Source organism: Lemur catta, chromosome 14, assembly GCF_020740605.2.
Source record: "Lemur catta isolate mLemCat1 chromosome 14, mLemCat1.pri, whole genome shotgun sequence".
In the NCBI taxonomy this organism is placed as follows: domain Eukaryota; kingdom Metazoa; phylum Chordata; class Mammalia; order Primates; family Lemuridae; genus Lemur; species Lemur catta.
The window spans coordinates 39,152,483-39,179,090 of NC_059141.1; the positions used below are offsets into that span (position 1 = coordinate 39,152,483).

A 26,608-nucleotide genomic window follows, 5' to 3' on the forward strand; every position below is an offset into this window, starting at 1 on the left:
CTAGGTAGGTGGACGGCACGGCTGGCAGGAGCAGAGGTGCCGAGGGGTGCATGGCTGTATCCTGTTAGCCTCCATGTGCATCTGTCACTTTGTGTTACAGCAGGGAGGGGGAGAGTGTCAGGGATGTGGAGGTTGAAGCTCCCTTCCAGCTTCTCCTGTTTCTCATACTTTCATTCTTTTATGTCTGACTTGGATTTCCAGCTTAGATCTCCGTTAGGTATCAGTGATGGAGCAGGTAAAAAAGTGTTTCTTTTACCAGAGGCTCTGTTTGCGGTATGCTGGAGCCTTTTAGGCAGGCAGGGCTTGGCAGCCTGAGGCATGTTCTCCAGCCAGCCCAGCTCTGGAGGGCGCCGGGCATGTGGCACAGGCACCATGCGTCTCCGCCATGGTAAGTTCAGATCCTGTGATTCTTACATTGCTTTGAGCATACAAAAATAGCTAACATTCAACACTGAGTGCTAGGCCCCGTGCTAAACGTGGTGCGAGAAGGAGCACATGTGACCTTTATGACATTAGATGGCAGAGCAGACCTAGCCACACCCGTTGCCACTTGCTGTCCTGTGTTGGGATGGCTACCGCAAGCACCCCGTGGTGTAACCAACTGCTCTAGTTTGCTTTGGTCTGAGGGTTTTCCTGAGAGCCTGGAGTTTCAGTGCCAAAACCATGAGGAGTTGGTCACCTTAGCCACTGCTGGCCCCTGTGACTGCTGCCCTGGGAATTCCTCTGGTGACAGTGATGGCGTCCCTTGTGGGCACAGCTCTGAGGCATCTCTGCAGTCTGAGAGAGAGAACCTGCCACCACACACACCTGTGTAGGATTCCCGCTTTGTTCTCTCACTTGGCACTTTCCCACCTCCCTACCGGCATCTCCTGGGATCACCTTCTGCATAGACGATTTTCACTCAAATTCCTGTCACAGCATCTACTTCTGGGGGAACTCAGTCTAAAACCAGGTACTCTTTGCCCTCACTTTGCATAAGAGGGAACTAAGGGACAGGGAGGGCAATAACTTTGCTCAACGTTGTACAGCTGGCACTCGGTAGAGCTAAGAATGAACCCTTGGTTACGTTACACAGCGTTTGTTCCTATCCTCACCCATGTGTAATTATTTCCAGGAAATCTAAAATTTCATTTATTCATATGGGATTAACAACAAGCTATTATCAGTCCATTGGGGCTATGAATGGTATGTTATTCTATTTCTGCTCAATTTATTGTCAGCAGATTAAGTGTGGAGCAGAAAACTTGATTTTAATGGACTTAGAGGAGTTCGGGGCTGTTTTTACTAAGGAGAAATCTGTCTTTTATACATAGTTTCCAAAACCAGTGTGGTTGCTGACTAAGGACTAAGTCCTGATCCCCTGCCCTAGCGATGTGCAGTCTGGCCTTGGCTGGAAGCAGGAATCGTGCCATCTCCGACCAGATTGGACGTAAACTGCCTGCTTGTGCTAAGGAGTTGTGTCTGCTGACTCTTGGCTGCCATCCTAGAGTTCTCTATCTATGAAATGACTCATTATAAGGAAGTCTATTAAAAACAAATCTCTCCTCATTTTAGAGTATCTCTTAAAATTTCTCCTTAATTAGGGAATTTTGGTGCTTTCAGTTCCAGTTAGTGCCAAGAAATTTAACGTGCGTTGAAGAAGGCTGTGATAGTTACAGTACTTGAATTTCTTGTAAAGATGGATGCTTTGGGAAGTGAGTGTATTTCCCTTTTATTTGAAAGAGAGCAGCTTGGGAATTCTACCAGACTTTAAAAAAAAAAAAAAAAAGTTCTTTCACTGCAAATCCACAGCCTAACCAAAAGTGCTCCAAGTTTCTCTAGTAAAAGTGGCTCCATTTATCTTAGCATTTAAGATTCTTTCCCGCTGTTCCTAATCCCCGGTTGTAGTTTTATAGGTATTTTAGATTATCTTAAAAAAAGGCAACTGCCTGTCAAATGATCCGCAGAAATAATATAAGATTGTGCAGAAGTGTAGAGTATAACCATATGCCCATGTTTAGGAGTCAGTGGGAAATATTGTACTTTAAAAATGTCATAAAAGGGTTTTGCTTTTAAGAAACTGATCTTTGACCATAGGTGCTCTCTTTGAGTTAAAATAGGCTTGCCTTTTCCAGTCCAGTGGTGCTGTTCACTATTTCTCTTCTCTCTTCCCTCGAATAGACACTTCCCAGTTTTGGGATATACGCCCTCATTAGTTGCACCTGGCTGAACATTGTTTTGCTCCACATCTCCTTGGCATCTCATATTCTGAAGGTGCTACCTATGTATGTGCTCTCTAAAATTGCTATAAAGGCTGCTGCTTAGTTGTAAGAAGATAAACAGATTGATTTTACTTGTTGTTTGCATGACAAAAACTGAGGGAAGTCTCTTAGTCCATTTGGGCTGCCATAACAAAATACCATAAAGTAGATGGCTTATAAACAACAGAAATTTATTTCTTACCATTGTGGAGGCTGGAAAGTCCAAGATCAAGGTGCCAGCAGATTGCTTGTCTGGTGAGGGCCTGTTCCTGGTTCAGAGACTGCCTTCTTGCTGTAACCTCACATGATAGAAGGGGTCTCGCTTGGGCCTCTTTTATAAGAGCACTAATGGCATTCATGAGGGTTTCCTCACATAACCTAACCACCTCCCAAAGGCCATACCTCCTAATATCATTACCTTGGGAGTTAGGATTTCAGCATGAATTTTGGGGTGGGGGACATAAACGTTCAGACCATAGCAGGAAGTTAAGCTTAACTGGAGGGGAGGAGGTTTGGGAGATGCAGTGAGAAAACTTTGTTGTGCCAGGTGTTCTGGATCACCAACAGTGGTTTTACGAAGGCCAGTGTCTCCTCAAGAGATTAGGTATGTACACTTTTACCCTGTAGACACCTAGCTTTTCTTACTATATGTCCTGCCTACATGGATTGTTGAGTGGATGGATTGCTCTGAATTCTTCTTGTATTTCTAGCCTGTGCCACCAAGTTTCATACATTTGCTAACCACATGTAAAGTAGTGGTTAGCAGTGTTTCTCAAGGGATGATGCTTTATTGTTTTTCTTGAATACATGGAATACATTTTCAAGAATATGACAAATCGCTGTATTCTCTTTATACCCTTTTTTTAACTGAATAAATGTGATTTTATAATGTCTTCATCTTCTTCCAGAATGAAAATTTGCACAAAAAAGTTTATTAGAGGAAAAATGTCCATCTCATTTATTGTATAAATTACCTTTATTTGGATACAGTCCTTTCTTTATGTGTTATGATGAGAAATACATGGATATTTCATGTATGGCTGAGTGTTAGTTTGGGTTAAAATCAAGGTAGTCTTTTTTGCCCTCTTTTGCCATTGCCTGTTTTTTTCTTTTTTGGGAGGGTAGCAGTGGTGTAGAAAATTGGGGGCAGTTAGATTTGAGTTAATATCATTAAAGACTAGGATGTGATTTCATTTTTCCCCCTAACTATAAGCCCTTAAAATAATTTCTAAAAATTCCTCTGAATTTTCTGTTCCTCACCTGTCCTCATCCCCTCCCCTCCCCTCCCCTCCCCTCATTTCCACCTGGAAAAGGGCTGGGCACAGAACCAGATAGTGTTGATTGCCTGACCAAGGGACATCCATTTAAACCTTCCAAGAGCAGTTTCCCTCCATTTCAAGAGCAGTTTCCCTCCATTCCCCACCCCAAACAACACTCCTGTTCTACCCAATGCAATTTTGATTGTCTTTCAGAAAATCTAATTAAAGAAGTTTTGTGTGTGTGTGTGTGTGTGTGTGTGTGTGTGTGTGTGTGTGTGTGAAAACATCTGTGATTTTCTGTATTTTGTGAATCATTGCATTTTTGGAAGTTCTTTGGACTAAGGTTGTAGAGAACTGTTTCCAGATGCATCCCACTGAAGCCCAAGTTAGGGTTTCCTAATTGCTTGTGGGGAACCTTTTGCACCACCCAGGGCATTGTTACCTTGGCTCGCGTGTGAGGAAGCATCTCATGGTTCAGGCAGCAGCACTGATTTGAGAAGTCAACTCCCAACCTTTGCTGTTATAACAGGCATGTAACATAGCACTCCCATTTTCAAAGTCATTTTTGTTGGTTTATGATTATCCTTGTCAAAGGTGCTTATTTGGAAGCCCCACAGCTGTAGGTTTGTGTTTATAGTCACTGAATAGGTACATGTAAGCTGACTGCACTTTGCGTGCTGAGCTGGGGCCAGGAAGTGGAGAGATTCAGGCTGTTTTTCAGACAGTTAGAGCTGTGGGTAGAAGCTTTGCAGAACCTACTGGAAGGTAAGCATTCTAGCTTCAATAGACAATTGAAGAATTTGGGCAAAATATGCTATTTTTTGTATATTCATCTTGATTATGTTAATCTTAAAATATGTGTTGGAAATCAGATTTTTCTTTACTGGGTTTAGTTAGCTATATGAGTGAATACAAATTCATAGTATGGTTAACCCTTGAATACCATGGGTTTGAACTGTGTGGGTCCACTTACATGTGGATTTTCTTCCACATCTGCCATCCCTGAGACAGCAAGACCACCCCCTCCTCTTCCTCCTCAGCCTACTCAACATAAGGATGAGGTTGAAGACCTTTATGATGATCTACTTTCACTTAATGAATAGTAAATAGATTTGCTTTTCCTTATGATTTTCTTAATAAAAATTTCTGTAGCTTACGCTGTTGTAAGAATATAGTACAAAATAACCTGTATCATACAAAATATGTGTTAATTGTTTATGCCGTCAGTAAGGTTTTGGTTAACAGTAGGCAATTAGTATTAATAGTTAAATTTTGGGTAAATAAAAAGTTATATGTGGATTTTCCATTGCATGGGGAAATTGATGCCCCTAACCCCCATGTTTTTCAGGGGTTGACTGTAGTCCTTTTTTCTCACAAATAGATAATTTAAAATATGATTAGACTTACAATAAAATGTCTTCACTGGTCTTTTACTTGGGTGTGTATGTGTACGTACACTTTTGGGGGGATAATTTTCAAAGTAATAAATCTATAACTCCAGAAAATTTAGGAAATAACATGTGATAGGATCCTATTCTTCCCTAGCATATACATTTTGACGTTTTGATGAATGTCCCTAGTTTTTGTGTTTATTTAAATAATAATAGTTACAATCATATTTCACATGTAATTTTATGACCCACTTAAAAGTCATGGCTTCTTTTCTTATTTTTTTACCGCATAGTTTATTATAATCATTTTCCTTATTGCTTCAAAGACTTTTGCAAATGGCCTTAAAATGTTTGAATAAGTCCCTATGTCTAAATTTTCTTAATTCTCTTATTGGTTTTTTCTCTTTTGCTTATTTTATATATATCAGCAAGGTGAACATGTTTGTGCCAATAGTTTTTCCTCCTCCTTGCCTGATTTGGATTATATGCATAGGCCTTAGCTTCCTAGAAATAGAATTACTGGGTCAAATACATGGAAATGATAGTTATTTTTTATATAAACCAAGTTATTTTCCAAAATGGCTGCATGAATTTACACTTCCAACATTGTGCAAGCATTACATTATTGCTGGTGCTTATGATATTAAGGAATTTCAGAGTTAATGTCAAACCTTCACCTGAGGTAAAATCTTTTAAATTCCCTGGGAAAACACGCCCTCTAAAAAAGGATGGATTCAAATACTGTATCTGACCTGTAGAAGATCAAGAATTTATTTTCAAGTCTTTCTGAAATTAATATAAATAGATTTAGCAAAATCAGGAAGATGTCCAAGAGAATTTTTGCTCTGTGTATTTCAGGATAGGTGCCTCGGGCATGAGCATCCAACTTGATAGAGCATTGCCAGCTGTCAGAAGAAGAAGAAACTTTCATTACCTTTTTTAGAAAGGCTTGAATATTTTGAGACTGGTGAATAATCTAGGCCTAAGACATTTAAGTTCTCTGAATTTAAGAAGAAAAATGAGTTTAAACTTTCCAAAGTAAATAGAGTACAAAAATCAGCTGAGAAGGTAGAACAATCTTCAAGAAAATGAATACATATAGGCCCACTATGCTATTATAGCAGATTCATTTTACTTGAGATAGAATTTGACTCCTTAACCAAAGTTACAATTCTGGGAATAAGAATAAAGCTATGGCTTAGAATGTGACCACTGTGTTTGCATCATAAATATACGCACATATTTTTTGAAAGGAAATCGAGGTAATGATATCTGTTATAACTTTTATCCTAGGCCAAAGACTATTACCTAAAAATTACTCTTCAAGCATTGTTTGAAATGAAAACCACATTTAAAGGTGGTTTTCTGCCTACTGATGAAAAACGAATTCATGTTAACAAACCAAGGACTTTAAATGGAATAAATTGTAATCAGATGTTAGATTCAGATCAGCTTTAGCAGAAACAAATGATTCTTTTCAGAGATGAAAATTGATGGCTTAGCCCTCAAAGCCATCTATCTTTTTTCAACTAAATGTCTTGAGAGGAGGGGATCTGCTTAATTTCATAAAAGTAGGTGTGTGATTTATCACAGCAAACTGCTGAGTTTAAGAAATAAGATCTCCTCTAAATGTTTCCCTAGGCCTTCTGAGTGAGGGTGCTTTGATTGGTGGTAACCTGATGATGCAAAGCTGCAGTTTACAGAAGGACCTGCTGGGATCATAGACCAGATCCCCTCTGAGTGATACCATTGCTGCCTTTGCATACCTGCACTGAGTCCATAAACTTCTGGATCATAAACTTGGTCGTCTTGAGTAGAGATGAAAATCCTCCGGTTGCATTTGACACCTGCTGATTCTTTTAGCACTTCAGACGTCTTCTAATGGGGTGAAGTTTGAGGCAGTTTTGGCTAAACAGGCAATGAGTAGAGCAAGTATACAAAGTTTTAATGTTAAAACATAAGTCAGATACTGCTTCTGTTAATACTATCCTTTAATCAGTCCTAAAAAGCAGCTCCTTTAGGTTGTAATGAATTTTGCTGAACACCCAGAGCAGGTTTAAACTCCTTACCTACTTCAGAGTAATTGTATTTCTCTATAGTGCTGAGGTTAAAGTAAAATGTGGAATAGATAGCAGTGGGCAGCTGGTTAGGGTTATGGAAAGCCAACTGGACTGAGAGTTTGGAAATAAAAAGTGTCAATTTCACCATGAGATTCCAGTGGTGTCACAGTGCTTGGGACTTAACTGTAAGAATTATCTGGCAGCATCCTTATAAAAATGCAGATTCCTGGGCTCCCACAAAGATTAAGATTCAGTGGGATCTGAGCGCAGGGTTCAAAAATGTGATTTTTTTTGTGAATGCCCTACTCCCTCAGTAAATCTTCAAGTTGGTATGCCACAGTCTACTGGAGTAGCGTATTAGTTGGTAAGTTTGCTTAAGCAGCCCTACCTCATTTGAGCTAGTGGACATGTCCAATGAAAAAAATTTTGTGATATAGTTAAACTTCTTGGCAACTTAAAAGAGCATGGAACGATCATGCAGATTAATTATTCATTTGGTAGTTCACAGGTTAATATTATGGGGAAAGTAAATGCATATAGCCTATACATTGACAGAGGCCGAATTCTTGAAATGAAAATTCTGATCTTCCATAATTGTTCTTATTAGGAGTGGGAGGCCAATAACATTGTTGGTACAATTTCTGAAATCAAAAAGGATGTCAATAGAAAAGTAGACAACTAGGTACTCATTTAGTACTTAAGTAATTACTTAATGAGTAATTTAATACTTAATAGGTAAGTACCTTAGGACTTAATAAGTAACCACTTAACAAGTGACATTAAGTATTGTCAATATTAGGCCTATGGAGTCTTTCATAGCGATTTGAACTATTTGAAGTTGATGTTGAACTGTGTATCTGTTATGTGCAAGGATCCCTCTTCTTTTTTGAATGCTGTGGGGATGGACTGCTCACTGTCTTTCCATCTGTTTGGTCTTTTCTGCTTCTGCTTTCTGGCTAATTCTGAACTGCTAAGAAGAATTCAAAGCAATAAGGCCTCCAGTTTGCTGCCCCATGGGTGGTTCACTTAATGCCACCAACATTTCCTGATATTCCTAGTATGATCTTCCCAGTCCCACTGGGGTCAGGCAGGGCAGCGGAACCCCCGGGCCTTGCCACTGCTGTCTCGAGGGTTGTAGTGATAAACTAGTATTTTTGTTCTTGTTGTTGTTTTGCAATCTGTTTGATATGTAGATGACATGACTTTAACCAGAATCTTTTAAATAAAATGTAAGTATAAATACCATTAGGTCAAGTAAAAAAAAATTAAGCAAAAGCGTAATTTCTGTGTTTACAAATTGTGGGTGAACATTAGCTTCACCTTGTACTTAGAAAATGTGGTTGTCTTAGTCTATTTGGGATGCTATAATAGAATACTCTAGACTGGGTAGCTTATAAACAGAAATTTATTTCTCACAGTTCTGGAGACAAGGAAGTCCAAGATCAAGGCACCAGTGGATTCAGTTTCTGGCGAGCCTCCATTTTCTGATTCATACATGGTGCCTTCCAGCTGTGTCCTCATCTGATGGAAGGGGTGAGGGACTTCTGTAGGCTCTCTTTTATAAGGGCACTAATCCCATTCATGAGGGCTCCACCCTCATGACCTAATCACCTTCCAAAGGCCCCACCTCCTAATACCATCGCCTTGGGGGTTAGGATTTCAACATGTAAATTTTGGGGGAAACATTTAGACCAGAGCAAATGGTCTTAGGCCAGATTATGACACTTGCCCTTTGCATTCTCTCTGTGGTGTGAGCACTGAGCTAGAATAGGTTAGTATGTAAAAAATTACCATAAAAATACATGCATAGTTTTAAAATGAGATAGTGTGAAAAGACTTACGAGGAAATCACAATACCCATCTCCCAAAAACATGCTCTGTTCTTAGATGCAGCCACTTTTTATTCCTTAAGCTGTTTTTTAGTCTCCATTTTCTAAATAATCTGTGTTTATTGTTTTTTCCCAATTCATTATTTTCAGACATTTTCTATTGTACTTTTGTATGGTAGAAAGCATTTAGTTCTCGATTTTTCTCTTCCCCTCTTTTCCCAATAAAGTTTAATCATAAGTTTTAAATCAATATTCACTATTTATATTACATTAGTGCCTTGGTACCTGCAGGGCATTGGTTCCAGGGCTTCCCACGGATACTAACATCCACAGATGTTCAAGTCTCTGATATAAAGTGGTGTAGTATTTGCACATAACCTGTGCATATCCTCCATAAACTTTAAATAATCTCTAGATCACTTACAATACTTAATACAATGTAAATGCTGTATAAATAGTACTTACTGTATTGTTTAGGAAATAATAACAAAAAATCTGTACATGTTCGACACAGACAGGTTTTTTTCAAATATTTTTGATCCATAGTTGGTTGAATCCGCAGACACAGAACCCATGGACACAGAGAGCTCACTGTATATTATCTATGCTGTGTTTGTTTCTTGACAAGCCAAGGAATATGCAAATATTTCTTTTTATGTCAGAATTTTATTTTTCTTGGAGTTGGTAATGGCCTTGTTTTTTCCTCTGGGGTTTAATGTTGTTTATACGTGTTACAAATTCTTTCTACACTCTCCAATCCTATCAATATAATTTCCCATATGGTCAAGATGTCAGATCCTTAGTCGGTTACTTTTTTTTCTGACAGCTTTTCTCCTTGAAGGCTGTTGGTCTGCTCCATCCACTACCATTATTTTGCCTTCCAGGCCAGCTTTGCAGCTGTGATCTTAGAACTTCGTTTCCACCCTGGGAATTCCTCCTCCCTCTTTTCTATGGTTAATTCCCAGTTTCCTATACTAGAGAAAGTCTCTCATTTTCTTGGCTTATTTTCTCAATGTGGTATATGCAACCTCTACTAATGTATGGCAGTAGTAGCGAGGTATTTTTTTCCTCCAACTTTGAGTGCCTTAAAATGTCACCATAATCTACTTGATGACAGGTTTAGCCAGGTGAAACATTTTGGGTTGAAAATCATTTTCTCTTAGAATTTAAAGCTTTACTCCATTGTCATGCCCGTGGCTTGAATGAGAATTATTCTAGTTGCCTAGGACTTGGTTATGTCTTTCTGGAGGATTTTAAGATATTGTTATTCCAAATGTTGTGAAATTTCAGAAGGATATTCCTTGATTTGAATTTTTTTGGATTCATCCAGCTACACATTGAGTTAGCTTTACTAGTATGGAAATTTTCTAGTGTGTTTCTTTGTTTTCAAAAACAAATCGAATTTATAGTCTGTGTTCTCCTTTTCTGGAAATTCAGTTAGTTGATTTTGGACTCTTTAAAAAATTGTCTTTCTTTTTTTATTTACTGTCATATATGTCCTCTTGTTCCTTCTGGGAAGATGCTTTTAAATGTTGCAAATCTTGGATAGAGTTGTTATTTTTGTTATATTTTTAATTTACAAGCATTCTTTCTTGTTTTCTGAATGTTCCACTTTTAAAAATACCATGCCATTGCTTTTTTGGGGGGGGTACATTACTTTTTCTTTTCTAATAATATTTTAAGTTTAAAAAATGTTCCCATCCTCCCTATTTATCCGTTCCCCACACTGCCCTTTCTCATCTTTTCTTCCTCCTCTTTCCTTTGCTTTCAAACCTCTCCTTTCCCCTTCTCTTCCTCCTCCTCCTCCCCCTTCCTCTTCCCCATCTGTCTCCATTGTTTCCTTCTCTGTACCCTTCCTTCTCCTCCTCACCTCCCTCCTTCTGTTACTTTGTTTTGCTTTTGTTCATATTTTGGAGTCGGGCAGTAAAACCTTCTGCTTTGTTGATTGATTTGTTGATTTGTTATGTGATTTGTTGACTGGTGGTCCTTGCCAGCACGGGAATGACGTTGTATGTTGATACATTTCAAGGTGAATAACAGCCCTGTGGCCATCTTAGGATAGTACAGTCCCCAACGGGTAAAGCATTGCATCAGTTAAGGACCTGAACTGAAATATGGTGCATTAGAACTGTACACATGGAGAACCCAGCAGCAATTTCTAACTCTAAGAAAGGATAGCTGTCCTTCCTAGTTTTCATGGTAGCACTTGGTCCTTAAGTAAGTCCGAGTCACTAACACTGTAGAAAGGAGAAGTGGCATGGATATGTACTGTTAGAAGATCGTTTGCCGAAGGACGTTCCTAAAGCACTCTACCAGTATTGTTGGTATCATATTCCCAGTACAACTCCTTTGTGAGTGCCCTGGACACTAAATGTCTGCACCACTGCCCCTACTTCCCCTCCTCGTTGACAACGCCCCCCCCCCAAAAAACCCCATGAAACCCACATATTTCCAAACACCACCTTCTCTGGTGAAGGATTGGTGTAAGCCAACTTGGGGCATTCACTTCCCCGATCACTGGAGAGCTCTGCTTCCTCTCTGCTGCGCTGCACCGTCGGGCTCCTTCTGGGCACAGGTGCTATTTCAAATGCTCTGAGGTATTTAAAAGGGAAAATGAAGTTTTAGAATCAGACATTTATGGGTATACACAGCATTCTCTCTGCCCAGAATCCCCTTTCCCCATGTCCCTATGTCTAAATTCCACATTAAATAATCAGCTCAAAAGTCTCTACTATATTCATTCTTCGAATTCTTGAACTTTATTATCTGTGACTCTTCTGTAATGTTCAACCTTTTAGAATTTGTCATTTTTATTACTTAACTGTAAGTTATTGGAGGTCAAAGTCGAAGGCTTCCATATATTAAATGCTTACAGGGTGCTTATTTGCATATTTTAGAGGTGAAAACAGAACCTTAGGGAGAGTAAAGAACTTTCTCATTGTTAAACTGCTAGTGAATGGCAAACCTAGAGTTGAACCCAGATTTTTCTGACTCCACAACTTTTTATCTCCTTTATATATGCCTCGGGTGCCAAATAAGTTTTATACAAATCAATCGACACATAAATCTTTTAGTGTAAAGATGAATAGGAATAGCCACAATAAAAGCAAGCATGTCTTTTTCTTTGCCCTCACTCAACCCTCAATTTTGGTGGGGAGAATAGCAAAACACGCTGTCCTATCACAGATTTCTGCATAGAACCTGAACTTTAAACATGCCGGGAACACATTTGGTTCTCATTTAAAACAAGTTGGCTTGCCCCATTGCCATGTTATTACAAATACAAAAGAAATATAAACTTCATTCCATTAAATAACCATCCACATAAACTCTTAAATGGTTTCATGGCTTTGGGTTGGGCCAAGGATGGATATTAAGGAAATGATTATTAATGTTACATATTTTATTCAAACTGCTCTAATTCTTTAACCTTCCCACCACCCTCCAAATACCAACCTTTTTCTTCCTGCCTCAGAATGTTTCCCAGGAGGTTAAGACAGATACAACTTTGATTTCAAACTGCTGACTCTTACTGTTTGGAAATATTCTCTGTTTTGGGTCCCTCATAGCCTGTGGCTGTGTGCTCTCCTTGAATCTTTTCAGTCCTCCTTGGATAACAGCAAAGTAAGGTGTTATTCCCGATTGCAGTGCTGTGCAGTAGAAATATAATGGAAGACACAGATTTTAAGTTTTACAGCCACATTAAGAAGAGTGAAACAAAGGTGAGATTAGTCTTAATAATATATCTTTGTTTAACTTGATACATAAAAGTAACATCATTTCAACATATCAAAAAATTGAGATTTTTACATTCTTTTTTTGTACTAAGTCTTCAAAATCCTGTGTATGTGTCATACTGTAGCATATCTGAATTCAGACTACGCACATTTCAAGTGCACACTAGCCACGTGTGGCCTGTGGCTGCCATATTGCCTGGCACAGTTCTATAGGAAGATCAGCCCAAGATCCTCGTGGTGTTAGGTATTTATACTTCCATTAAACTGTATAAAGGCCATGAACATCTTTTCGCTTTTGATAGTGTTAAAAGAGTATTGATTTTTTTTTAAAGCACATTAACTGCCATGTGAGTTGTATTTAACTCAAGCTAGTTTTAAGCCCGGGACCTCGTGAATCAAAACCTGGCCAAACCCTGCAGTTAGTTGGTTCATGAAAATCTTACTTGTTGATGTTCTTATTGTTACAATTAATACTGATAATTTAATCCTAAAAATGTGGATTAAATGAATAGAGTCAATAAATTTCATTTTTCTAGTTATGTTTACCTGTAATTTATACTAAAGCCTGACTAGTCAAGAAAATCAATTCACCCTTGTGAGCTATTTCTCAAGTTTTCAAATTACTGTTTATATTACTAATTTTCAAGTTTTTATATTACCTTTTATTAAAAAAACAGAAAACAATAAAAAATGACAAATTTTTCATTCAGTTAGGATCATTTTGTTTTCATAGTTTTCATTCAGTTTTCATAATAACACTGTGGTCCTGAGGAAACATTTTTTTTTTTTTGTAGTGTGGCAGTAGAATAAGCTGATATTCAAGTACCTGAAGTTGTCACATAGTGGTATGACCTCAGGCCAGAGGAAAGGATGCTTCAGGGGTTGCTTATAGGAGAAGAAATAGGGTCTGAAAGCAAGATATTTGATATGATCAACATTTCTGTTAATCAGTTGGACTGTAATTCCACTGATACATGTTAGGGTCATCAGTCTACAAGGAAGTCTTCATTGTCAGGCCGATAAATTTGAAGTCAGAATAAACTCTTAGAGTTACTAGAAGACTTCAAGTTAAAAGTTGCTTAAAGCAGTGAATAATATAATTTAGATTTTTGGGAATATATTTCCCTTCGTTTGATAGTAACAGATGCTTTCTGAAACTAAAAGCTTGTGGATTAGAGAATGCTAGCCTTTTCCTGTTTTCTACTGTGCCCCGAGTGTGGCAGGGCCATCAGTGTCTTAGTCCCGAGCACTGAAATACTTGTAGGGCTTTATTGCCCTGAGAGATATGACGTGTGAAAAAAATCCCCTGCATTCCTCGTTTTGAGAAGTGTGGTCTGCAAAGTCTTACAGAGGCAGCAGTGGTCCCCATTGTTAGAATAGATCAAGGCTCCTTCCCTAACCTCCACCATCATCTTTGTAATTCTTAAGAGTTCTGTTAAAACATTTGGTGGGAAATGAGATTAAGTGGGCAAAAGACATGAACAGAAACTTTTCTAAAGAAGACAGACTTATGGCCGACAAACATGAAAAAATACTCATCATCTCTAATCATCAGGGAAATGAAAATCAAAACCACAATGAGATATCACTTAACCTCCAGTGAGAAAGGCTTTTATCAAAAAGTCCTGTAACAATAATGTTGGCATGGATGTGGAGAGATAGGAACACTCATACACTGCTGGTGGGACTGCAAACTAGTACAACCTCTGTGGAAAGTAATATGAAGATACCTCCAAGAGCTACAAGTAGAACTACCATTTGATCCAGCAATCCCGTTACTGGGCATCTACCCAAAAGAACAAAAGACATTCTATAAAAAAGACATCTGCACTAGAATGTTTATAGTAGCAAAATTCACAATTGCAAAGATGTGGAAACAACCCAAATGCCCATCAATACACGAGTGGATTAAGAAAATGTGGTATATGTACACCATGGAGTTCTACTCAGCCACAAAAAACAACGGTGATCTAGCACCTCTTGTATTATCCTGGATAGAGCTGGAGCCCATTCTACTAAGTGAAGTATCACAAGAATGGAAAAACAAGCACCACATGTCCTCACCACGAAACTGGTATTAACTGGTCAACACTTACGTACACATCTGGAAGTAACATTCATCGGGTGTCAGGCAGGTGGGAAGGGGGAGGAGGGGATGGGTATATTCACACCTAATGGGTGTGGTGCACACCGTCTAGGGGATGGACACGCTTGAAGCTCTGACTCAGGTGGGACAAAGGCAATATATGTAACCTAAACATTTGTACCCTCATAAAATGCTGAAATAAAAAAAAGAAAAAAATAGTCTGAAGGGATGTCTCAGATTGTTGGTGTAGTTCACTTGATGGCCCATAGTCTTGGCTCAAATTGCCATGGGAGATCCATCTCTTTTCCTTCATATTCTTAGCCATAGAGCTCTTGTAGGATGTGGTAAATTCATAAGGAGTTATCTGTTTTATTCTATGTTTCATTTGGTGACCTTTCAGTAATAGCGGCCTTTTGTTTTTAAACAACAGTTTTTAATTGGAAATGTATACATACACATTTTTCTCTTTTTGTTTCACACATTTGGGAGGGTGTCTATTTTTGTCTTCTTTTGGCTGGCTATTGTATTTGGAGATGACTCCAGAAGTTTTCCAAATACTGGATTGTTTACTGTTTCCAGCTGTGTTTAAATCTAGAAAGTACTAGAGTAATTAAGGCCTATGATTTATACCTGGTATGATGTTATTGACTGTGCATTATCCATCTCTGATACTACATTAGTCATCCTGTCTCCTTAGGTAGCTTATATCCGTGTTTGATTTTCATACTTTTTCCACATTGCCTCGTACACTGTGGGCTAAAAATGATGATGCTATGACAAACCAGTAATGGTAAAACCTTGTACATTCTCAAATAGAAAGGAGGATTTAAAAATGTTTTTTTTCCTGTTTCCAAAGCAGTTCAAGCTGTTTAAAGATGTTTGGAAAAATACAAAGGGGAAAGTGATAAATGATGTAATAATTCTACTACTCAAATAATAGCTGTTAATATTTTGGAGTTTATCCTTTCACTCTTTTCTTCCTAATGTATACTATATTTCCATATATAGATATGTGTGTTTATATTTGTAAATGTAATGTTTATATTTGCACATGCACATAGTTTTATACAGAATTGAGGTCGTTCTGTACATTGTTTTATATAAAACAATATTGCTTTTTTTTGAATTTCAGAATATAATGGGGTTACAAATGTTTTGGTTACATGAATTACTTTTGTACATTTTAAGTCAAAGTTATGTGTGTCCATCACCCAGATAGTGTGCATTCTACCCCTTCAGTGTGAATTTACCCATATCCTCCAATGTTACATTTTTAATGATGGGGATTTAATTGCAAAATAAAATAATATTTAAGAAAATTTGAAGTGAATAAGAAAACCATCCTTAATCCAGTGATTGCGAAGATAAAAATATTTTTTTTGTCTCTTCTTGATTTTTCTCAATAGGTCTACCTTTTTTTTTTTTGCAGGGCAGGTGAATTTGATTTGTTCACAGTGAACTCTGGGAATTAGGTAGGGAGTTGTGGGAAAAATGCGGTCCAAAAATCTTCACACTTATTGTGATACACAACATTCAGATGACACTCTATGCTGCTGAAAATCATACTTGAAAGTGTTCTTCAGTTGGTTAGAGTATTTGGATAATGATCATGATTTTATTAATAACTGAAAAATGGAAAAAACTTTAAAAATAGACTTACTGTTTACTCTTTTCTTAGTCAATTGTTGGAGCTTTGCATACATTCCAAAGTGCAAGATATAATTCATGAACATAAAAAGTGTTCCTGGAAGTATGTAGAAACAGCATCTTCTACATCTTTTGTTGATTTCTCTTTCAGTAGAATTGGCCAAGTTAGGGCAGTTTTCTGCAAATAGTTGGTATACAGAATAAAATAGGTGACATAACTTTTTTAGCATATGGATTACATTTATACAATAAGTAAATATTTTAAGTTTTTAGTAAAACATTTATGCAAGAGAATCAGGCTACCAGAATGAATTATTTCTCAATTATTTTTTTATAATTTGGAATTTTTTTCCCTCAAATTCCACAAGAAAAAAAATCTCATTGTATACCAAGGTAATGTTTAAAGGTATCTCATACTATGTTTTAAATATGAAGTACATAGTCCTTGGGTTTTTAGAATTGGCTCCATAAAGCATCAGATGTTATAATAGAGAAAAGCATTTCAAAAGGAAAAGGATATTTAAACAGAACTTTCCATGTGCCCTAGGAAGAATTTAAAGTCAAGCATCCCACTCCCTTTTAATTTGGTAATTAACTGGACTTGTCCTATAGTTTGGGGAACTGTAATAGTTTACACCTGTTTCAACTTTTGCTGTTTTTATTGGCAGTAACTTTTGCCATCCCATATTTCTTGTGAAGCAAAAATATGAAATAAAATATGGCAAAGTGTTGGAGAAATTATAATAAACATAAAAAATGAATTGTTCAGCTTAAAATATGAAATGCTTTACCTGCATATTTAGCCAGCCACGTTTTGGTGGTATTGAAGTAATTTATTCCTGGAGTTCTATATCATGAAAATAAGGACAATTGCTTTCATTGGCAGGGACAATCCAGGGTTTTTACATTCAAGTGCATAAACTTTGGAACATCAGGCAGAAGTCATATTGTAAAAACAGTTTAAAAAAACCTGCTAAATCTTTATGTGTGTGTTCGTGTTACAGTGGAATAAAACATGAGGGAGTAAGACTGTGAATATTCAATAGAACTGTTTTATCATAGAGTAGAATCAGAGTTCAGAGGTCCAGGAGCACCATGACATACAGTATGGGCTGGCTCATTTCACAGGCACTAGTTCCCTCTCCAAATATGATGGAAAGGAAATGATGTGAGTCAAGATATTATCATACCTCATTTTTTTTTGCAATCCAACTCTCCAATGGTCTCCCTACAGGTGCCCTTTATTTTTCAGGTCTAACAGTAGCTCTCCAGCTCTGGTGTTGGGTTAGGAGTAAAATGACCAGCTTTTTAGTGCATTGTCCAGAATGAGAATAGCTAAATTTTATAATAAGTTTAATTTGGATAGAGTTGTGACTGTGCAAATCTCTCTGGAAAAGTTCTCAGAAAAACTGAATTTTCATTTCGGCTTCATCTTACTAGTAAGTTGGTTTTGAGTATTACACAGGCCAGGGCTGTGAGTTGAATGAGGGCAGAGCCTTGCCTGTTTCGATTCATTGACATGGGACCTGAATATTTGTGGAATGAAAGAGTGAACTTCTTTTCTGGGTCTGTAAAATATAAAAATTTAAATGTTTATGTTGAGAAAGAAATGTTCTTCAATGACCCCTCTCCTCCATCTCTCACGTTTTGGGAGTTTATATTTTGATGCTAAGGAATTTAGAGTAAGGTTGAGAATTAGTCTCAAATTTGGGCTCAGAAGGATCCCTGTTTTGGGGAAGACAAGACTTTTGGTAAAATGTCACTCTCTTGATTGGCTTCTATGGCCTTGACAGGTTTGCATGCTTGGGGTCAGTAAAAGTCCTTCAGGAGACCCAGCAACCTGGGAATGAAATAAGGATGCTCCCTGGGAAGTGTTGATGACTAGGATTAACCATAGTCTGCACCTGAGACCATGATCTAAACACGAACTCACCTGGGGTCTTTTACCAGGGCACGTCAGAATTGAGCAAAATCCAGGCTCTGATTGAGCATTTCTTATACACAAACACTTGGAATACAAATTCTGGCTCCCTGCCTGCTGTTTTCCCTCAAATTTCAAGCTTGCTAAAGGTTCAAGTTTCTGGTTAAATTTTATTGTTTTTTTTTTTCCTCTGAAGCATAGTTACTTATAGTTTGGGTCTAACTAAGGAAATGTTCCCCTTTTTATTCATCCGGAGATTGAAGGGCCATTCTGTGAAGTCTGTTTAGTGTTTGGATGGACTTGGAATGAAGTGGCATTACCAAGTGTGACATAATGAGTTTGTCATGAGCAAAACAAGTCTCCTCAAGGAAGTTTCTGTAATCAATGTAATCGTATAATGGAATTTTGACAGATGAATTCTAAGTTGTGAAGGAGTTTCCTATGATGAAAAGGGTGATTATCTATACTTTGCTTGATAGACCTTTGAAAATGTCTTTGATTCTAAAAATTTCTTTTCAAAGAAGAGTTTTCTCAATGTCCCTCGGATTTTTTCAAATCTCCATGCCCTTACTACTACTTTCATTGCCAAGTGACTGTAGGTATCATCGAGTATGGCCCCTTTTAACTATTTTTTTTTAGCCTCAGGCAAAGATAGCCCAAGAGCTGGTTAAGTGTCCCCAAGATACTTGTCATTAGGTTGGGCACTGCCCTTTTATCTTGCCTGGGTGGCCCCTGTGGCTAGGACCAATCACACTTGTCAGTTAGCTTAGAAATTTGTTCAACTTTCCTTTCCTTTTTTTTTTTTTTTTTTTTTAGCTTTAATATTGATATATTTCCAAGTTGGACAGTAAAAATGATAGTTTGTAAACTGAAAGAATCTATTTGTGGAAATATGTGATTCAAGTGTCCTACATAAATGTTGGTGCTCAGTTTATGCTATTGATGGTATGGAATTTGTGCAAAAAGTAAAGTTAAAAAGATACTGGCATTAGGGATTAGTTTCCTTTTGCTGCTGTGACAAATTGCCACAGTGTAGTGTCTTAAAACAACATAAATTTATTATATTACAATTCTGGAGGTTTAACATTTGAAGTGGGCTTTACTGGGCTGGAATGAAGCTGTGAGCAGGGCTGTCCTCGCTGTAGAGGCTGTCAGGAAGAATACATTTATTTGACTTTTCCAGCCTCTAGAGGCCATCTACATTCCTTGGTTCATGGGCCCGTCTTCCACCTTCAAATCTTTCTCCTCTCTAATCTCTGCTTTCTCTGTCATGTGCCCTTCTCCCTCTCCTTCCATTGTCACGTCACCTTGTACTCTGACCTTCCTGGTTCCTTCTTATAAGGACATAATTAATTGCGCTCATGTGGATTATTCAGGATAATCTTCCCATCTCAAGATCCTTAACTTAATCACATCTACAAAATCCCTTTGCCATGTAAAGTAACATATTCACAGGTTATAGGAATTAGGCCACGAACATATTTGGGGGGCATTATTCAGCCCTATTATACATTGGAATACAATTTTTTATTAGCCCCTGTTTTTATACATTTTCTCAGACTGTCCTTGGAAATTCCAGAAAAATGTTCTCTGTGCTGTATTCAGATAAAAATGTGTGGATAAAAAATACACATTGCTACAAAAGTGGAGAGGGTATCTTATATTTAACTGTAAAATTTAAGTTGGTAAAAAAGAGTTTGAATTTTAATATTTGTTATTTCTTTGAGGGTAGAGATAATTTGAGTTTTGAATTCTTCACCTAACAGAATGTCAAAGTTGTAAGAGGTGCTTGTCAAAACTTGATAAGTGAAAAAATGAGATTCTTAAGTGATTCATCTGCCACACTTCTTGGGTCTTTAGTCATTGTAACAAGTGTTCTGGACACACATGCACATATCAACACAAACTGCCCTGCTATGGTCCTCCGCAGCAGGTGTGTGGTTTACCGTGGTCTTCCAGATCAGTTTCCAGTAGTTCTTGCTTCAGCTCCTTTCTTTGTCCTGGCCAGAGGGTGGCTTCTCCAGCTAAGCATTGTTACACCCTACACCAGAATCAAAGTCCTGCTTGGTGTTTGCCCGCTGAAAGATGCAACATGGGGCTATTGCAAGCAAGATGCTACTTTTTCCTCATTCCTTCTTTTGGTCAAATTTCCCACTGCTCACTGCAAATAGAGTCATAGACTTATGAACACTGTCAGAGAACTGGGTTTGTCCTGTATTTATAGGATACTGTTTAGATACAAAAATGATGTTCAGATACAATGACCTTTTAATTAATCTCACATGAAGTATTTTTTTTCTTTTCTTTTCTTTTTTTTTTTGAGACAGAGTCTCAAGTTGTCGCCCTGGGTAGAGTGCAGTGGCGTCATCATAGCTCACTGCAGCCTCAAACTCCTGGGCTCAAGTGATTCTCTGGCCTCAGCCTCCCAATTAGCCAGGACTACAGGTGTGCACCACCACATCTGGCTTATTTTTCTACTTTTTGTAGAGATGGGGTCTCTCTGTGTTGCCCAGGCTGCTCTTGAACTCCTGCCTTGGCCTCCCAGAGTGCTAGGATTACAGGTGTGAGCCACTGCACTGGCCTCAAATGGAGTTTTATTGTTGGCTGTGACCTTCACCATTACGGGTGTTGAGTTCTCATGTTGTTTTTTTCTCTTTCTTTGTATATGCAAATGAAGGAACAAATTAAAGTAGTATATGATGCCAATTGAAATCCAAGTAGATTATATAGTCATTGTAAAGCGTAAAACTGAAATAGCCCAGAAGTAGGCCATATGGGATGAGCCACCTGTTGACAAGGCAAACTCACACCTGGGATTTATTACACACAGAACATGCTTGGGGCACTACAGCTGATTACTTTGATAGTTGCATTTGTTCATATGGTTTCTTAACTGTGAAAGTACAAGATTACTTTCATCTAAGTGTGTAGAGATTTGTGAGTCTTCCAGACCAAGAAAAAGGAGTGTTACATAATCTAAAGACATGTAATTGATTAGATTGGTGTTTTATTCTTTATCACCTTTGCACCCGGGTGAGGCATGGTAGCAGACACTGAGCTTTGGAAGAGCAAAGCTGGCATCTCATTTGCTTTTCTATTCTCATACCTGATACTCGAAAGTTTTTTGAATACATAAATTGAAAAGAGAAACTATTTTAAATGTGTACATTTTTATTTACAGCTGCTGCTGAAGGAAAAGGCAGAAGTGGGGAAGACTTTTTTCAAAAGGTAAGTTGCTTGTTTTTTTACTCTTGCCTTGGTTATAAGAGGAAATTTGCCTGTCTCAACAGTGACACTAGAAGCTCAAAGTTCCCCTTCCATATAAGGGAGGATAGTTTTCAGTAAGCAAGTTGGAAACACTCAGCATGAGTGAGGAAAGGGAGGGATGTTGTATGGGACTCTAAGCAGGTTCTTTCCAGGGGAAAATCTAATGAAGTTTATGCTTAAAGGCAAAGAAACAGCAGGTAAGAAGGGTCAGAGGTGGATGCATTTATGCGCCATTCATACTTCAAACATTTGGCTGGCACACGTCATGTGAAGGGCTCATAGTGCCAGGTGAGGTACATGATCCCATGTGATGAAGTGCCTTCCTCGTATGGGGGTGTACTTTTCTAAAGGAATTTATATTTACAAAAGTGAAAATGGTGTGCTGGTCAAATAGAATGTTCCAGACCACCAGTTTCCACTCCTCCTTTAGATTCAAGCTGTTGAAGTTTATGTACTGTGCTTGAAGCCCCTCACTTGGCATTATCTGACATTGGTTAATACACAACTTGTACTCAATACCTGGACATTTCAGAATACCCTGCCCTTAGCCAGGGCAGGCTTACCAATAAGGGTAAAAAAAGCGTATACAAATAGCAGAAATCATAGATTTGTCTTGGGTTAGTTGTGATGGTACAAATAGATGCTGTCTGTGAAAGGATTTTTTTTCCTCCATTGTTCTTCTGTAGCTCGCAGATAGGTGTAAAAAGCAGACTGTTCACCTTTGCTTCAGACATTTTAAGAGCTGAGTCAAAACACAGTGTATATAGTCATAAAGGACTTTCATTCTTAGGAGATTTGCTGATATTTAGCACTCTTGCACAGCCATGTATACATTCCAGCAGTTTAAATGGAAGCACATGTTTGGAGGCAGGAACATGTGTGCATCCCACAAACTGCAAGTTGGAATTTAGATTCCATTCTTGGTCACAGGTTAGTTAATAAGGTCTCTGAATAATTAAATGGGAGTAGTTTTTAATGTCTTCATTTTCTACTTTAGTTCAATCGAAGGTGTCTTCTTGATAGACAAGTGTCCATATGAAATTTGGACCTGCATCCTGGAAAAAAACCTGTAACTTAAAAAGCAAACATCCCACATTCCAGAAGAGTAATTTTTCAATGTTTTGACTAGACAGAAGTAGACACTATCGCTCATCTACAGTAGAATGAAGTAATGGAGAAGTATTGAATTGTTCTCCAGGAACTTTCGTCCAGTCACACGTATTCTAGTTCCACATAATGACACTTTAGGGATCATTTGAGAATGAGAAATAGACCACATTGCTGCTTCCTAGCATCTTTGAAGGAATACTTTCCTGCTCCTAGAGTAATGTAAATATGATCTGTATGCCTCTTACTGGAATGTTTTTTGCTTTTGACTCCGGGGTGTGCATGACAAACAAAATTAAAACTTCTTTTTAGCTGAGTTTAAAGTTCAAATATTCTAATTATTTTCACAACGTTTTCTGAGCATGGAAGCATACCTACCTTGCTTCATCATGGCTCTCCCCCTGGAGGAGTGTGAGACTTTTATGTATTATTTTATGTTTGTACCATAAAAATATGTGTAAAATCATAAGATACTAATTAAATCTTACTAAATTTAATTAAAGTCATTATTCTCATTAAAGTTTTTGAATTAGGAAATAACAAAACCAAATTTTAAAATACCTTTCAGAATAAGAATTGATATATTTCCACAAAGAGTTTAAATTTCAACTTACAGTAAGACTGTGAGATATATTGTCTCAAACGTGAATTTGTGATACACTGTTGTTCAGCTTACTATACATTTCTCGCCTTGAGTCAAGGTTACTGTTTTTTTCAGCGATCTACCCAATTTTCTATACACTATTCCTGGCTGTGGCATCTGTCGCTTCCTCTCAAATTCTGTGGGAGAGAACTTAGTTATGTGGCTTTCCCTAAAGGCAATAATGAGGGTTGGGAGGGGCTGGGACATTTGGAGAAATATTTTGATTTTTGCGAGCATTATTCATCAAAAGCCAGATTGTTAGGGAAAAAATGTTTATGGTCAAAATGTAGTGTCTTTGTGTGGTATGCTTTGAAACCTTTTGTGTTAGTTTATTAGGGCTGCTATACCCCAAACTGGGTGACTTCACTGTGAGAAACATACTGTCTCACGGTTCAGATCAGGGTGTGAGCAGGGATGAGTCCTTCTGAGAGCTGTGAGAGAGAATCTGTGCCATGCTTCTCTTCTAGCCTCTGGTGGTTCACTGGTGTTCTTTGGTTCTCTGGGTGTCCTGATCTCTGCCTTCATCTTTGTATGGTTTACTCGTTTGCGTATCTCTGTGTCCAGATTTCCCCTTTTTATAAGGATACCAATCATATTGGATTAGGGGCTCAACCTACTCTGGTATGGCTTCATCTTATTACATATGCAATGACCCTATTTCCAAAGAAGGTCACATTCTGAGATCCCAGGGGTTAAGACTTCAACATAGGAATTTTTGGAAGACAGTTCAACCTATAACATCTTTTAATTGAGAAAATGATTCTGTAGAAAAATGTACTAAAACTGTAAATGTTACAATATAACATTCTGATATTCAATTTGATCATAGATTTTAACTGCCTAGTCATTAATACTAAATCTGTTTTTGTCTAGAATGAATTTATAATTGACATGCAAAAAGAGAAATAAATCTGTAATCTTACCTTTGAAAGAGAACTATTTATAGTCTTTTCTATGCCTATTAAAAATGTATATAAAGTGATTTTTAATATTCCCTGGTTGATGGGATTACAAATTAAATGACATATTTGCATTGGATAACATCCCAAATGTATTTTCTGTGTTAAAACTTTGCAAAGGTCTCCAGTAATTGTACTTTTTATTATTTGGCTCTAACTACACTTACAAAAAGGTGGGAATGGATACAATTTTATCAGTATTCTCTCTAATCCACTCCTAATGGCAACTCTAATTAAAACACATGGAAACGATCTTCCGAGTTTTTTATGGTTCTTTGGGCAGTTGTTCATGGCTTACTCACCGTCTGTCCTGTTTCCTTTTAATCAGTTCTTTTTTTCTTTCTCTTATGAAATGACTATAGCCAGATCTTGGAGGGGAAAATGTGTTACAGTGTAGTAGGTGTGGAGGGGTACAGTGAATGTATTACAAATGTGACTCACCAAAGCAAAATGCTTGAGAAGAATCTGTAATCCCAATTACTGAAGAAGACCCAGTCCAGTCAGCATCACGATTGGGGAAAGCCGAGTTTTCCATTGCATTGGGGTTATGTACAGTATTTCTCCCTAAAGTGCACACCACATATTTGAAATGTAGGGATATTTTACACTCTTAAAATATTTTTTGGATATTTCTTTGGAAAACTGACCTATAAACTGGCTTGTCATAAGGGCTAACAGTGAGACTAACATAAATGAGATTTCTGTTGGGTGGCTCATGTGGTATATTTTTATCACCCTCTAACGCATCCTTTTTAGGCAAAACATTACTTTTGGCATTTTGAGACTGGAAAGTAGCAAGTAGTGTATTCTGGGGAAAATTTCTGGGAGGAATATTTGGCTCCCTCTATAGCTCAAAACGAATGCATTAGGTGGTCCGAGATGGGGACTAAAGGGATCTTTTTATTGGGGGGCAGCAGAGATGATAAAATTGCTTCTACTTTCTCCACTGGCCATTGTTTTTATATTTTGAATGGATCTTGTTCCTCTAGTAACAGAAATAAGTTTTGGTTTAATTATTTAAAAGTGAATTCAACTAACTACAGCTCATGAATGTACTTTTTCTAACACTGAGTCTTTATGCTTCAAAGTAACATAAAATTTGATTTATTAATAAATAAAATCAGGATATTTTAAAGCTTTTAGTATTTCAATAGGTAGTATGTTTACCTGGTTCACAATTCAAATTTATAAAAGGGTATACAATGAAGAGTTTCTGATGTCACAGTGGTTTATGAAAGTTCACTGAGAGGGCTGTGTAGCATTGCAATGTTGGTCCCAAACTTGCATAAAGATTATCATCCATGAATGTCATTACTAATGGACACTTAGGACTTAAAGCTAACATTCAGGCATACTGCGTTCTTATTACCAATCATAATGCTATTGTCCTGAGAAGGTTTCAGTGACAGAATCTGTGATCATGGTTCTCTTTATACTACTGTATGGATAGAGATAACTGGCCACTTTAAAGACTTAGAAAAAAGGAATAACCCCCCACCCCAAAAACGTTGTCTGAGCATCCTTTAGGCAGTTTTTAAAGTGGTTTGCTTATCATCCATTCTTCTAGTCTTCTGAGTTGTGTCTTTGTGTTCATCTGGACACAGGAAGCCTGCGTGTTGAGTCCATATTCTCTTAGCATGTTGTAAAGGCACTTGCATCGAGTTGCATTGTAATGGTGTATTCTTACCATATATTTTGCCAGTCATTTCACACAAATGCTTTATGAAAACCACATTTCCTATTTTAATCCTTTCTGGAACCGTGGAAACAGGGAATGTCACTGAGATTCTTTCAAAGTGTATGTTTTAATGATAATGAATGTAACCTAATTGCTAGTACAGTTTTTTCAAGTGAATAATGATCTTAAACCAATGTATGATGAGAGTTGAGTTATTACTGATTAAGATGATTTCTTGAAACCAAACTAAAAGCATTGGATTGTGTAGAAAATCAAACTGAATTCATGAAAGCAGGTCTTTTAAAAAGGGTCACAAGGGTGAGACTCTGGATTTCCGACTTGCAGTGCAAGTGACCATGGAAAGGCCAAGTTAAGGGATTTATTGGTGTTAGTTGAAAAATGTTTGTATATATTTTGTAAAAGGCTCTCCCTGTATAGATTAAAAGCCTACCTTAAGTCTTGAAGTTGTCAGCATTTCTTTTAATTGAAAGATCTTGATATGCAAACTTCCTTATTTATGGTTGATACTAAGATTTCAGAACTATTTCTACATTGTACAGATAAACCAAAATTATACTAATAAACTGATTATATGTAAACATTTCTGTATGGTTCTGAAGCAATTTTTAAAGATAGTGGCATTAGCTATTTGTGAAGAAGGGTTAAGTTTGATTAGTTTCAATCATCGGAGTTTTGCATTTGCTTTGGTAGTCTGTGTCTGTTTAGTTATGTACTTTCATTGTCATGTGGTTCAAATTGTTTTTATATCTTAGAAGGACACAGG

The 26,608-nt window shown here is 37.5% G+C and overlaps 1 protein-coding gene across 3 annotated transcripts in view; it reads left to right on the forward strand.

Moving 5' to 3' along the window:
• The window catches only part of BICC1 (BicC family RNA binding protein 1), a 265,859-nt gene that overhangs the window by 63,704 nt on the left and 175,547 nt on the right, over positions 1-26,608 (forward strand). For all 3 annotated transcript variants that reach the window (XM_045568788.1, XM_045568790.1, XM_045568791.1), the window contains exon 2: positions 21,352-21,398. In XM_045568788.1, coding sequence (XP_045424744.1) covers positions 21,352-21,398 — 47 coding nt within the window. The remainder of the gene's footprint in view (positions 1-21,351; positions 21,399-26,608) is intronic.